Source organism: Nomia melanderi, chromosome 7, assembly GCF_051020985.1.
Source record: "Nomia melanderi isolate GNS246 chromosome 7, iyNomMela1, whole genome shotgun sequence".
NCBI lineage: Eukaryota > Metazoa > Arthropoda > Insecta > Hymenoptera > Halictidae > Nomia > Nomia melanderi.
Window position 1 is genome coordinate 11,706,243 of NC_135005.1, and position 13,918 is coordinate 11,720,160.

Below are 13,918 nucleotides of genomic sequence, written 5' to 3' on the forward strand. Positions count from 1 at the left end.
CTCCGCTTGCTACCCTCACGACGCATTTCGCGTGTTTGCAACATTTTTATTATAATCTTGACAATACTTACTCGTCTGTACAGCCATATTTCACGTATCGATCTACAAGATAACGAACTTGACGCATTTGACAGCGGTCGGAAAAGTTTTCCCTTTGGCGTAAATGTCGCGAACCGACGGTCACAGTGTAACCTTTTGAACGTAAAGCGACAACAAAACTGTAGATTGTAGAGAGATATTTGTTAAGTGAATTCAGAATAAATTATATTTCTTAAAACGTTACGCTTTATTGTTGTCCCCGCGCTCCTTTATCGTATAGGTTGAGACTACCATCGTTCACAGCTACTAAACGAACTGATGTCACAGACGGGGGACAAGACAGATCAGGGATGTCGAACCGCGAGCTCCGTAATGATCGAGTCACTAGCATGAGGGGAGCATATGACTAGCGAACAATTCGACACCTCTGGGGTAGATCATTCCATAGAAATGTTTGTCACGCGATTCAGAGCAGCGTCGAATCATAACGAATGATACTGATCGATCGGAAACGACAGCGAGCACCGACGAGTCATGATCGTGTTTGCACTTATCATTAGTAAAACTATAAAAATGCAACAATCCCTTTCAATCTCTCTTATTAATTACAACATAGAAGATACGTATCGACAGAAAGGCGCGTGACTTGGTCGCATCTATTTACATTTGTCAGGCGTATCGTACACGTAAGGATCCTGAATTTTAAACATCTTTTATGGATTTAAACCTATTGGTATTTAAGCAACATCGACGAAAAAATACTAGGAAATTACTGCCTGCATAGGCAGATTTTGATAGTTACCGCAGTGAACTCAGTAAAGAAAATACACGAGTAAGATGCATACGTATAGCTACACAACTTTTCTAAACCGTAAAATATACAAATGCTCTCCCCTAATCTTCCTTTCCGCCACTATCTCACCCTTCATATTTAAATCCTTAAAAATACGCAAAATATCTTCAGGATCGTTTTCTTTAATAACCAATAGATAGAATGTCCCTCTATCTGATAGAATATCGGGAATTTTAGGGAACACACGATCCATAACTTTTCTACCATTTGTACCACCAGCCCAACTCTTAAACAAAAGCCTGTCCTCTAAAATTTCCTCGTCGCTTGTTACGACGTACGGCGGATTAAATACCACAACATCAAAAATACAATTGCCGCGCATACTATTCAACAAATCCATTCGCACAACATCTATATCTACCGAATTCAGTCTACCAGTTCTCTTTGTAACTTTACAAGCATCGCTATTTATGTCGATCGCAAGGTGGAACGGCTGACAATACTTGTTCAACGCCATTGCCAAGGCAGTAATCACAATACCAGAGCCACTACCAATTTCTAAACACATCACAGGTTTCATAACTTTTAAGTTCTCCAAATCTGCTTCCAATGCGTCTATTAAGAGAAAAGAATCCTCCGAGGGTTCATAAACCGTTTCTGTATCGATGCTTGACAATTTAGTTATCGGAGTATACATGATAGATCCGTTAGAAGTAACTTTCAGGCTAAAATAATGAAATGGTCGTATCACAAATATTTTGTAAATGCTCGTACCGTTAACTATTCTTGTTCCGTAGACATAGCAGTCTCCTTTTCTGGTTCAGACCGTTCTTCCTTATCCGATATGTTTGTAGCATTACCATATGACGTACTATGATCCAACAAGGCTTTTCTTTTCACCGTGTTCTTCTCTACAGCCTGATGAATCTTGTTCAACCGTTCTTGTGTACTTTGCAATATATTACTGACAATTGTTATCTTATGCTTAGCATTTATCAGCTTCTTCACATAGGAATCTGTTTCCAATGGACACTGCAACGCTTCATTAATCCTTTGCAATTCTTCTGCCAAAGACTCGATTTGCTGCTTCAGTTCTATTTGACATATTCTGTACAAAACAAGCAAATCGAATTACAAATTATTGCAATACAAAACTGAAATAATTTGAAGTTTCAATAAACTGATCTCAACGCGTGAAAACACCGAACGCAGATTTATTTGATACGCGTATCATGACCTGAAAAGAAAGGTTGCTTACCTTGTAGCACGTATTCTTTCATCCAATTGATCCACCGTAGGTTTCAGAAGGCTCATTAAACCTTCGGTCAAAGCATCTCTGGTCGGATTCTCGCAAAAATCGTCTATTTTGTCATCTATCGACGTATTATCACTAGCAGTATCCACATCCATCTTAATGCTCCTTCCTATCATCCGGTTTCTCCGTATTATTTAGGGGGCACCACTCATCGCCGAAAACTCATATCTTGAAATTGGTTGTAGAGGAGGAATTCAACACTTACGATAACGATGATATAAAAATAATACAGTCACCACAAACTTAAGACGCAAACCTAATGATTCGGATTATTATTTACGCCTTACGCTCTCTAGGACTGTTTCTACAGTACCATTTTGATGCAGTGCTCGATGTTACTACGTATCTGACACAGACTTAAGCAGACTTAAGGTATGTACAGATTGTGCGTACATTTTTCTGTCTCTACTGTTCTGAAATACCGACACTGTCAAAACTGCCCAGATGCACTAGCGCACTCTACCTGAATCGAACGGTCAATTACTGAACTATATAAGTCTGCAACATGAAAAGTGTGTGCCTAGGAAGATAATTTTTACAGTGTTCCCGACATTAAAATTTACATCGTGTCGAGTCTGGAGAGTTACTTAAATACTACTTCCATCGTTTAAAAGTACACGTGTTATACATTTATTGCTGCTAAATTATATGACACACTTGTAGCAACAATGAAGTATACAGCTAACCCCATTCCTGTTAACAAATCTAAAGATCTGTATTATCAGTAACGTCAAAAACATGACATCGAAATGGTACGGAGGTTTTGAGACACTTGAAGTTCTATATGAAAATTTCCAAAAACTGCAACGTCTGTAAGTACGTATCTTAACCCTTTGATTTGACCTAAGAAAATTATAAAATTTAAAATTCAGTATTGAATTTTTATATAACGCATCAACACATGGAACATCGAAATAAAATAGTTCTGTCACTCAATTTATGCAAGGTATTTCTTTATGCTAGCTGTAGAAAATATCATTGACATTTCATCAGAAAATGAATGTTTGTTGAGAAAAATATTTTCGAGGGTAAAGGGTTAAGTTTACGGCTGTGTATCTGAAGTCTGTGATGTTAACGACGTGAAACTACATTACCATCTTTGCGTCATCTACTATGTTATCCACAGCGTTCAGAAATGGATCGTAACTCTAAACGGTAACTATCGGAACTATAGACACAGACTTAGGGTAGATTAGGATTCTGAAGTAGCGACATCGTCAAATGCACCCTAATGCACTTTCTACTTTTATGAAACAATCAGCTGATGAAGTACATTGTACTATAACTACACTACAATGATCTAAACAAAAAAAAAAAAATTAAAGTTACGTTCGTCTCTCGAAGAGACAAATATTATATCTAAACGTTAGAAGTAATTATTTAGGTATCACATTTATTCAACTCAAGAGGAAATAGGGTAATATGTGACTGCGTAAAATATTTGATTTTGTTATGTATATAGATGAACAGAATGTTATAGGGAACATGTAAGATCCTTTGCTTTCTGCATCTTTTTACATCACATCACGATGTCGATAGCGTGTATGGTTCAAAATGGCCATACCTTGGAATTGAATATCGAACGAATTGCGGTGAGAGCACTTCATACGTATATACTCGTATATATCGTCATATATTTAAATTACACAACACACAAGTTACAGAAGTTTATGGACATTATGAACAATAGTGTAGGAAGTCGTGTAGGAAGAATGCGTGAAAATTTCGTCGCAACTCCATTCAATTTTCTATTTTCCGTAAATGAGGTATATCTGTGTTAAGATTAATATCGGTGTAGCAAGCGCACTAGCCAGATTCGATCGTGCGTCGAAGAAAGATGCCTAGCAGAATCTGGTGCACGAAACGAAAGGTTTAACGCTTCGTTCGGAATCCAAAGGGCAAACAGAATGAACGCACATCGATTTCAAACCATCTCGGGGTCTGCTCGGATTCGATCGAATGCCGGAAACAAAAGCGGTTTCCGGAGAGAGCAACGTTATAATTGATTTAAGTTCGACCGGTTCCGAACAAAGGGATAAACCGAATCTATAGGTTCGCGGCTTTCCACGGAACGCATAAAACGGTGCACTACGTCGTAGCACAGACTATTGAACCGATAAATAATCTACTTTTCTCTAACGTAACAAAATATTTCTAACGCTCCGTCGATTAAAACGCGTGGCACAGAGAACGCGTGATCCACGCATGCAATTTTTGGCCTGTTGCGCTCGAGATGAATTACCCATCGAGCTTTATACTTACGACACGAATCGCTCCGAAATGCAAAAACAAAAAAGGAAAGAACAAAAAGCACGCGATCGCAGACGACAAATAGATAGACAGATAAATAGGTGGGTAGATAGATAGATAGATAGATAGATAGATAGATAGATAGATAGATAGATAGATAGATAGATAGATTGATAGATAGGTAAATAGATAGGTAAATAAATAGATAGGTACTTAGGTAGATACATAGACCAGTAAACGGAGAAAAAGAGTGAGAGAGAGAGAGGGGAGAGAGGAAGAGGGAGTAAGAGAGAGGGATGGAGAAAGAGAAAGGAGAGATTAGAAACGGTAATAAATCGTGTTGCGATAATTGGAAAATTAAATTAGGATTTTCAAAAGAATATTAGAATTTTGCTTTTTTTCAAGTCAAGGCGAAAAATTGATTCGCAGCTTTCTTCTATATCGCTGTTTACGAGACGCGCTACTCTTTAAAAGATCCAACTAGGATAATAGGTAAAATTTTAAAGTCGAATATTATACAGGTAATATTACACTAACTACATACTCACTGGATATGTTTCGATTTTTTTTACACGTATACACACGTACACACATACGCACGCAAGTACATAGCTCTCTCATCGACGCGGCAGTGTGTCGATGACGATACGCGGCTATACGAATTTGTACATAAGGCTCGACGTTGTATTATTCCCCGTTTGATTCTTCTTCCCGTATAAGATCGCGCAGAGGAGAAAGACGAATACAATGAACCACGAATGATGAACCGTAAACGCGGACCAGACAAAATGAAACGAGTAACCCTCGGTTGCGCGGAACGATCCTTGAACGAGTTAGCTGGCCCGAAAATCATAACGCAACCGGAAGAAGTAACGAATCGATTTGATCGTGTAAATAAAGATTCGCCGTTGCTCGCATCACCGCCGAAGCGAATTGCTCGTCGAACGATTCGCGTGCTGGCCTCGCGACACGCGGCGGTAATCGTAAACCGTACCTCGCACACACGTCAGTCCGCTATCTCGAAGTCATTCTTTTCGCGCATCTTTTCGACACGGTCCCGTTCTCGCGCGTCGACGGACCTTCCCGCTGATAATCACGGGAAAGATTCGCGCGATCGTCTAAGTGAAAACGAACGGACGGTCTTCCCGCGATGCAAGCAGGGACCGGTATCGAATGTGAATTCCACATTACCGAAACACTCGGAGATTTAATTTGATACACGCGATCGTTAAAAACGCGGCGAAAGCGTAGACGTTCGGACACTCGCGTTCGCAAAATTATGTAAGAAAGATCAAGTGGCTCGCGAAAGCGCGATCAATCGCGTAAAGTGGCAGACTGCAACGCGACAATTCGGCAACATATCCGGGAATACCGTGCGAAACTTTCGATCGTCGTATTCAGACCGAATAAATATGTCGACGACTTTACTCGTCGTTCCCGTTCCGTGGTTAATTTCGTCCCTCGGCGGAGAATCGTTTTCGGTTTCGATGCACCCGTCTGTCGTGTATCGAATCGTCGCGCGAAGGGAGAATTTTCACATGAAATTCCACGCGACTCGAGGCCAATTCGAATAAGCAGTATTCCAAGTTAAACCGCGAAACTGTTCGGAACCCTACCGCGACTGTTAGCGTTCCGACTTTCACGTGCTCTGCCATAAATACCTGTCCGTTGGATGTACATACACGCGTGCGAGTTGGTTTTATTACTGAACTCGTTACCAGAATCGTGCGGACTTTACGTTGAATTTGTTCAGCGAACTATAAAGTCTAGAGATTCGATAAGTTCACCGCGTGGGTCGAATCACCTTGCGTCTCGGTGCGCTTTATTCGGCAAGAACCGCGGAGCCGATAGAGTCGAGACTCGGAGGGACATTAGTGGTCCAGCCACTACGATCGTAACTATCCACGCGACTCGTTGCATCGGACGGACGATCGCTCGTCCGCAACCGCGGATCACCGCGAGACCGATTAGAAGATCATGGATGGCTTAACGGGCGTTGTCGGACATCGGCGCGAGCAACGAATCGAGAGGCCGCCGATAATAATCGTCGACGATCTTCCGCGTCGTTCAAGTATCAACGAGCGAATCGTGCGCCGCCGAAAGCGAACCTCCGCCGAAACGATCGGCGACCTGTTACCAACAAGATCGCCGCGACGCGAAACGAATCGGAAAACGAGCCGAAACGTCGGGAAGCGAACGGGACCGTTTACGACCCGAACGGTAAACGCGTTACACGCGAAGACGCCGAGCCTCGATCTCCTGTTCGCCGAAACTTCCAAGGAATGGAAAATCCTTGGCACGGCCGCTCGAAGCCGGAGAGTTCGACGAGTGGTTGGCCGGTCACTTGGCGTGCTGCTTCGGAAGATGTCGCTTCATATGGAGGGCGAGGTGGTCGCTCCTGGCGAACGATCGCTCGCACACGGCGCACTTGAAAGGTTTCGCGCCGGTGTGCTTTCGATAGTGACGAGTTAATTCGTCGCTCCTGGCGAATCGCCATTCGCATTCCGGCCACTGACACTGGTACGGTTTCTCGCCTGGAATAAAAACGGGAACAATGTACATACAGATGCTTCGTTACTTTCACTAGGCGTAGTCCTAGGAATCTTTCGCATTCGTATTTGGAGCGCGTGGAACGCTACGACCGAATCGCCGCGACGCAACTGCGCATCATCCCTCCTTTCGCGGTCGCTAACGTCGACGTCGTCGGCGTTCCTCGCGCGACGAATCAACGAACGGGCACCTTTAAGGAACGACGAGCAGTTTCTCGCGCCGTTCGTCCCGGCTTTTAACGATTCGCCGGTGTCAAGACCGCAACGGGGTTGACATTTTCGAATTTCCGCGGGAAGAAAGTTGGCCGATCTCGAGGTAGCTGCGCGTTCGGTCGTTCTCAGCGAAGCGGAGCGAGATTACAAGTGGAGGGCAGGGGCGGCATCGGTGCTGTTAGAACGCGAGCGAGAACGCGAACGCGAACGGATTGCGCTGGAATACAGGTGAGCGTGTTGCGGCATGCGGGTACAGTTAAAGGTCAGCGCGGCATCTCTCGTAGCCTAAGGTTCTCGGTAAACCTATCGGTCGAGCAAAGAGCAGCGCTTTGTTCTTTAATAGGTCTCTTTCCTTGGCCCAACTACCGACGAATCGTAGCGGCACGATACGGCACGATACTGCACGGTACACGGCATACCGCCTCGCCTCCCCACCGCGCTTTCACCCTCGAAACGCTCAGCGATTCTCCGCGCTCGTGTCGAGCCGTCGCAACCCTCGCCTCGAAACGAAACCGAAATACCGATCTACATGTTCGATCTCTTTCGTCGCGCGTGTATTCGGTAACGAAACTTCGTGTCGGTCCTCGTGCGGAAAAAGGAATCGCTGAAGTCTCGCGGAGACGTCGCGCGATATTCAACTGCGGAAACAGCGCGAAGATACGAGGAGAAACGCGACGGAGCTCCGAGACGCATCGGAACTCGAGTAAATGAACGGAAATTCTCCGAGAGTGGTACAAAGGTGTGCGTATACATCGGGAAGCGGTAAGAGAAGACTCGATAGCTGAGAAATACACCCACGCGTGCCGCTGACTCGTTGTTCTCCTCTACGAAACGGCTCTCCGTCTCCTTTTTCTCTCTCTCTCTCTTTCTCTCTCTCTCTATCTTTCCCCCTGTTCGTTCGTATGGAGACGACCCTAACCGGTCTTAGTCGAACGCGCAACTCCCATACAATCGGTATTACCACCGCGAGCGGTATCCATTCACGGTATTGCTCGTTCATGAGAATTCCGCGAGAATTTCTTCGAGGCGACAAGGAAAAGGACACGCTTGGATCTTGCTTCTCTCGACAGCCAGGCTTCCCTCTCCGCGTCCGCGGTTTTCCGCGTTTCCGCGTGAACGCGAGAGCGCGCGCGAACGTCGAAAGAAAATTCGACTCGCCGGAAAAGGCACGGGGGAACGCGAAAAACGATGACAGCCGCGATTGCGTTTATAAATAGAAAACCTATGTCGTCCCGTCCGCGTTCGTCATCTAATTGCCAGCTATTAAGTCATTCGATCGAGGATTCCTGGATCGCCGCTGCGGAATCAAGTTGTCCGCGCGTATACGACGGCAGACGCGACTCGTCGCGATCTTGCTCTTTTTCTGTCGCGGCCGAGTTTTTCCCAATCGGTAATCGATGACAGGAGACGAGATGGCACGAAACGAGACGAGACGAGGAGCGTTTAACCTCGGAACTAGAGAAATCTCTGTAAACGTCTCGGCCTTCTCACGATCGAACACGCGACCGAACGTACCCATCATTCCATTCGTCACGGTGTAACTAGTTGCCCGCCGCGATTAAAGCAACACGGCTGTGTGTATGCAAATGAAAAGGAAAAACGGAACAGCGACCCTGTAAATTTCCATTGGCGCGATCTCGAGCGCGGTCCGTTCTAGACGAAAGGCAAGACGGGAAAGAAGGTAACGCTTGTTTCGGGCGTAAAGAAATTTCAATAGTATTTGGAAAGTGCGTCACGTCTATATACACGCGAACTGTCATGGCGCAGAGCGGCGCGTAGCTTCGTATCTCGTCGCAGTTGCGGTCGACTCTCCATCAAATAGACGGAATCGGCGAGGCCGCGCGTTTCTCCGATCGGGACGAGTTTTTACGAGGTTGATAACGTTCCAGGTGGCATATCGCTGAATCGCGTGCGCTCCTTGGCTCGACGACGCCTACGAGCCACAACGCGTCCCCGTTAATTTCGGATCACTTTCACCGCGGTCTCGGCGAGCGCGGAGCAGCCGGTACGCGACCGGTATCCTGCGCGCAGCCATCGGTCCACAACTTGCTTTTCAAATACGCGTATGTCCTAGCCCTACTTTAACTCGCAGTTGTTCCTCGCTTGACGTCGCCAGCATTCATCGTCGCCGAATAATCCCCGTGCCGACGAGAACTCATCCGTCGTGCGAGTACTTTGGAAACGGCGCAAGCTCTGTCCTATCGCAGCAAGTCTCTCTCTCGACATTCTTATCAGCCGCTCGAGCATCGAGTCAACACTCGAGTCCACTTATTACTTAACGACCATCGAGGTATGTGTAACGGTAGACGAGCGCCGTTAAGATTTTCCGCGAATCGCGCGAGGTAACGATATGAAACAGGGAAAAGCAGATTTCCGGGAATCCTATCGGTACGATTAATCCGAGAACTAAAATCTAATCGGTATGGCCGAGGTTCCTCATCCCCGAATCTCGGCGCTTCTCGGACGCCGTTCCCATCGCGTCCTCGTAGAAGAACCATGGAAAAGCATAGGGAAGCACGGAGAATTGTACAGCGAAGCAAATCAGAAAAGACGCGCGAATCAGCATAGTTGAAAGTGGGCAACGCGTTACCCAGCAGTGGATACGCTAGAAATCTGCCTAAGTTGGAAGCGTGGATGAAGCAGGAATGCAGCTCGCCTCGCGTCCGCTCGAACCCGCGTGCGCACACCGCGAAACTTCTCCCCGTTTACGCGGCAATCGTTCAACTGTGTCGCGCGTACAGATACAGCGTCGCGTGCTGCTCGGTTGCTGGCCGGTTGCTACTCGATTGCTCCTCGGTTGCTCCCACGATGCGGAAAAGATGCTGACCTCCCGCGAATGCACGCTTCGGCACGCGTCTATATTCGTCCGTGCACCGGCGGCGTTCGAGGATCGCGATTCTAGCACACTTTTCCCGCAAACTTACCGACCGTAACACGCAACCCGTCGAACGAGGAATTCCTCGGTCAAAAGTCAACCCCACCACCGAGAAGTTGGCAACGAGGACTCCGCGAATCCCGCGTCCCTCCGCGACCGTAATATCGTCGCGCGTCGCGATCCGCGGGTCACGAATTCCAAAGGTGTACCGCGAACGCTAACCGATAACTCGTCTGAAATCGACAACGAGGGACGCGCTCCGAAAGTTTCGAAGCTCCGGCCGCGAGGCGCGACGCTTGTCGTTAACGTTTTCGATTTTCAAAGGTTCTCGCGCGGCTGTAACCGACCGCATAGGAATTCCTATTCCCCGGATTTCATGCTTATCCGCTCGAACGATCCGAGCGACGCGTTTTATATTTTACCGGTTAATCTCGATAACGTTCGTTTCGACCGGGCAAAAAACAAACGACGCTCCCCAAGGTTGTCTCGCGCGAAACCCTGGAGACGGTCGACGGGCACGAAATTTTCCTATTAAGATACACGCAACGCGTACGCGTTACACACGGTATAACGCGCCTCGCCGTATTAGCGGAATACTAAGCGCGCTGTAATGCCTTCGCGTCGATCGAGAATCGATCGGCGACTCTTCACGATCGGGAGATCCTCCAACGATCCTTGAACAATCCTCGAATATAGACGTTCCACCTCGGACGCTAATATAAGTTACGAGCGATCGACCGATACCTACGACTCTTTTATTTATCCTCGAGTCGCGTTGTATCGTTGCGCCGTTGCGTCGCTGTATCAGACCGGATCGGATCGGATCGAATCGGATCGGATCGGATCGGATCGGGTCGGATCGGGTCGAATCGGGTCGGATCAGGTCAAAGGAGGAACGCGTGTGCGTCTCGGCGGGAAGAGGACTGCGAGGACGACGAACGGAGGACACGAAGGGATGTACGGTACAGGCGGCTACCTTCGGACGGTTCACCTCGGTTCGCTTCGCCTCGCCTCGCTTCGGTTAAATTCATTCAAGACGAGCGCCACGCGCCCGCGACTCTCGACCTTACCCCGACTAAGCGGTCGAGCGGCTACGCCATTGCGCCTTTCCCCTTTCCATTCGCCGGATCGGGCAGGCTCGCGCCGTGCAATCGAAAAGTCCGTTTCTCGAAAAACCGTAGGAACCGTGTGCCTGTTCGAGGAGAAGTTTCTAGCGACTGAAAAATAAAAACCGGTAGCACGGATTCCGGGCTAGATCTTCGACGCTTTTCGATGAATACAAACGATCGCAACCGATCCTTCGTGTTAAAGTTTAATCGTCGTCGCTGGCTTACGCTTCCTCCGATTCTTCGTGTTTTCCGGGAGCGGAAGCGTTCACTTTTAGGAGATTATCCCCTAAACGAACGAATCGTCGCCGGAACGTAGACAGCGAAGACGAATTCGGTGGAAAGCGTACGGCACGCGGCGTACGCCAATGCAACGGCGCGTGGACGCATCCTGAATGAACGAATTCACCGTGTTGAAGCACACGTATACTTCTCGTCGTTCTTTTTCGCCAGCTACTCGGGTAAGCGTCCACCGGTGGTGCGCGTGGTCATTCGCAAACGGAGAATAAGCCTGTGTCGCTCTCAAGGCGAGGGAAACGTGCCACCGTTCGTTCAACGTCGTGGATTTTTCGCCGGTCCGCGACTTCTGGAACGCGGATACCGGCGCGCGTCGGCGGAGAAACACGCGCAACCGAAATTCGGCGGACTCGTCGCCGCGAAATCGTGATCCGGTGGAATCTCGCTTTTCCCGAGGAAATCCGTTCCGGTGAAATCGAGCCAGCCTCTGCGGCGAATTCTCCTCGCCGAGAGCAGGATCCGATTCGGCGTGCGATCTCGCGCGATCTCCCCCGTACACGCGCAAATCCACGTAGGTGTACTGGTAGAAGCGCGTTAGCGGGCAGCATGTTTGGATACGGACAGGATGTGGGTCGCTGGCTCGAGTCTACGAAGCGGTGAGTCGCATACCATGCTTCGCGCGTTCCTTATACGTTTACATACGATATAGAGGCTCCTTCCAGCGACACTGCGCTCACAGACGGAAATGCTGCAGTGACACGGAGAGCGAGACGGAGGAGCTAACGAGGGAGAAGGAAGCGAAGGTTGAACGAGGAGAGAGATGGATCAGCCGCGGGCCGCGGCGCGGCGCGTCTCGCGATAGAGACGAAAGACGGGAGACCCGAGACCAGAGACCAGAGACCAGAGACCAGAAACCAGCGACGAGAGACGAGAAACGTGGGGCGAGAAACGAGCGGCGAGAGGCGAGAGGCGCGAGGCGAGAGGTGAGAGGCGAGAGACGCTAGCCGAGAGACGAAAGACGAAAGAGAGGCTGCGAGAACCGCGCCCTGCCCACGCCGAGAGTTCGTCTCGACTCGACTCAACTCGACTCGACTCGACTCGACTCGACCTCGCGCTTTCGAACGGAACGCTTCGTTTCGCTTCGTAGATGAGCTACATACCTAATTACCTCGACCATTCCTTCTTCCCTGCCTCCCGTTTATCCCTAAACCGCTGTCTGGCTATTCGGCTATTCGGCAATCTCGGACATTCGCCGCACGAAATCGACTCACCTGTGTGTATCCGTTGATGCGCCTTCAGATGCGAACTCTTCGTGTAGACCTTCGTGCAACCTGAAAAACCGTTGCGAACATCGTCAACTTTGTCCTCGCGTCTATCCCCGCGCGACGTTCGTTGATACTCAACGAATCCCGCTCGATCGTTATGATCCTTACCTATGAAATCGCAATGGTGAACGCGTCGCTTTTCCAGCTCCGGATTGTTCCGCCTGTTGAATTTCGTGGTGATGCCTGAATGCTGAATCCTGTGAGTGGGATTCATGATGGAAGGTTGAGGGTACGGCGGTGGCGGTGTCCGCCTCGGAGCACCGATCGGCGAGCCGGGGTCGGAAATCGGTGGCGTCAACGGAGATATGTACATCAGCCTCGTCATCGAGCCGTACAGCGGCGACGACGCGTTCCCTCCAACCTGATGATTCGCCGTCGAATCGTTGTTGTTGTTATTGTTGTTGTTGTTGCCGCTGCTGGTGTTATTATTGCTGCAGTTGTTACCGTTGTTACTATCCGCTCCGCTGCCGTTGTTAATCGCGATGTTCCCGGTGCTGCTGCCATTGCTGCTACTGTTGTTATTGTTAACGCTGCTGTTGTTATTGTTGTTGTTGTTGTTGTTGCTGCTATTGTTGTTGTTGTTAACGCTACTGCTATTGTTGTTGTTATTGTTCGGTGGAGGCGGAGGAGGAGGTGGCGGAGGTGGAGGAGGAAAAGTCTTAAAGGCAGGAGTAGGGGTCCTATGGTGGACGACACGCGGACCGTTCGAAGCGTTCTGGTGACCGTTCGCGAACGTTTGCACCGGATTCGACACGGGTCCCTCGAGGAGGTGCAATGTCGGCGGTGGTGGCAACGGCTCGCTCTTAATCTCGATCGGCGACAAGACCGGCGACGTCACATCGTCGGTCTCCATTTTGACGTGAGACTGCGAGCCGAGCATGTCCGCGTTCTCCGGGTCCAACTTCTGGATACTCGAGGTGATGTCCTCCCATAGCGGCGGCCTGAGGAACACGTCGTCGTCGTTGCCCGCTGGGTGACTCCTCGACGAGACGAAGCTAGCCTGAGGTCGACACGCCGGCCCGCCGACCTCGAAGAAGTCCTCCATCTGCATCGAGGCTTCCCTCGCGTCTTTCTGCGGATCATCCTCGTCGAGTTTCTGGAGTCGGTCGAGGTCTTGTCTGCACAGCAACGTGTCCAGGTCCGACGTCTGCTGGAAACAAAACGAACCAGTCGACAACACGCTTCATATCAACTCGAACGCGGGAAATCTTACGTA

The 13,918-nt window shown here is 48.7% G+C and overlaps 3 protein-coding genes across 7 annotated transcripts in view; all 3 read right to left on the bottom strand.

The window, feature by feature from the left end:
- Positions 1–32: 32 nt before the first annotated feature.
- Positions 33–1,529, bottom strand: HemK2 (HemK methyltransferase 2). Its single transcript, XM_031984487.2, has one exon. It carries the CDS (start codon positions 1,527–1,529, stop codon positions 891–893), a length of 639 nt encoding a protein of 212 aa, XP_031840347.1. The 3' UTR covers positions 33–890.
- Positions 1,530–1,612: 83 nt separating this feature from the next.
- On the bottom strand, positions 1,613–2,570 carry Snapin (SNAP associated protein). Of its 3 annotated transcripts, none has more exons than XM_031984490.2 (3): positions 2,353–2,570; positions 2,091–2,256; positions 1,613–1,940 (listed from the first exon to the last, which is right to left on the bottom strand). In XM_031984490.2, the coding sequence occupies exons 2-3, from the start codon at positions 2,240–2,242 to the stop codon at positions 1,613–1,615; spliced, it is 480 nt and encodes a 159-aa protein (XP_031840350.1). In that variant the 5' UTR covers positions 2,243–2,256; positions 2,353–2,570. The 3 variants fall into 3 exon arrangements, with proteins under 3 accessions (XP_031840350.1, XP_031840349.1, XP_031840348.1); XM_031984489.2 differs by having other exon boundaries at positions 2,091–2,315; positions 2,404–2,562; XM_031984488.2 differs by having other exon boundaries at positions 2,091–2,569.
- A 1,191-nt stretch (positions 2,571–3,761) lies between these two features.
- The window catches only part of LOC116430439 (uncharacterized), a 42,341-nt gene continuing 32,184 nt past the window's right edge, over positions 3,762–13,918 (bottom strand). The window contains exons 2-4 of one of the 3 annotated variants that reach the window (XM_031984594.2): positions 12,811–13,849; positions 12,649–12,708; positions 3,762–6,931 (exon numbers count right to left, since the gene is read on the bottom strand). In XM_031984594.2, coding sequence (XP_031840454.2) covers positions 6,738–6,931; positions 12,649–12,708; positions 12,811–13,849 — 1,293 coding nt within the window. In that variant the 3' untranslated portion in view covers positions 3,762–6,737. Of the gene's footprint in view, positions 6,932–12,537; positions 12,709–12,810; positions 13,853–13,918 lie in introns of all 3 variants that reach the window. The other 2 variants (XM_031984593.2, XM_031984595.2) reach the window with 2 other exon arrangements.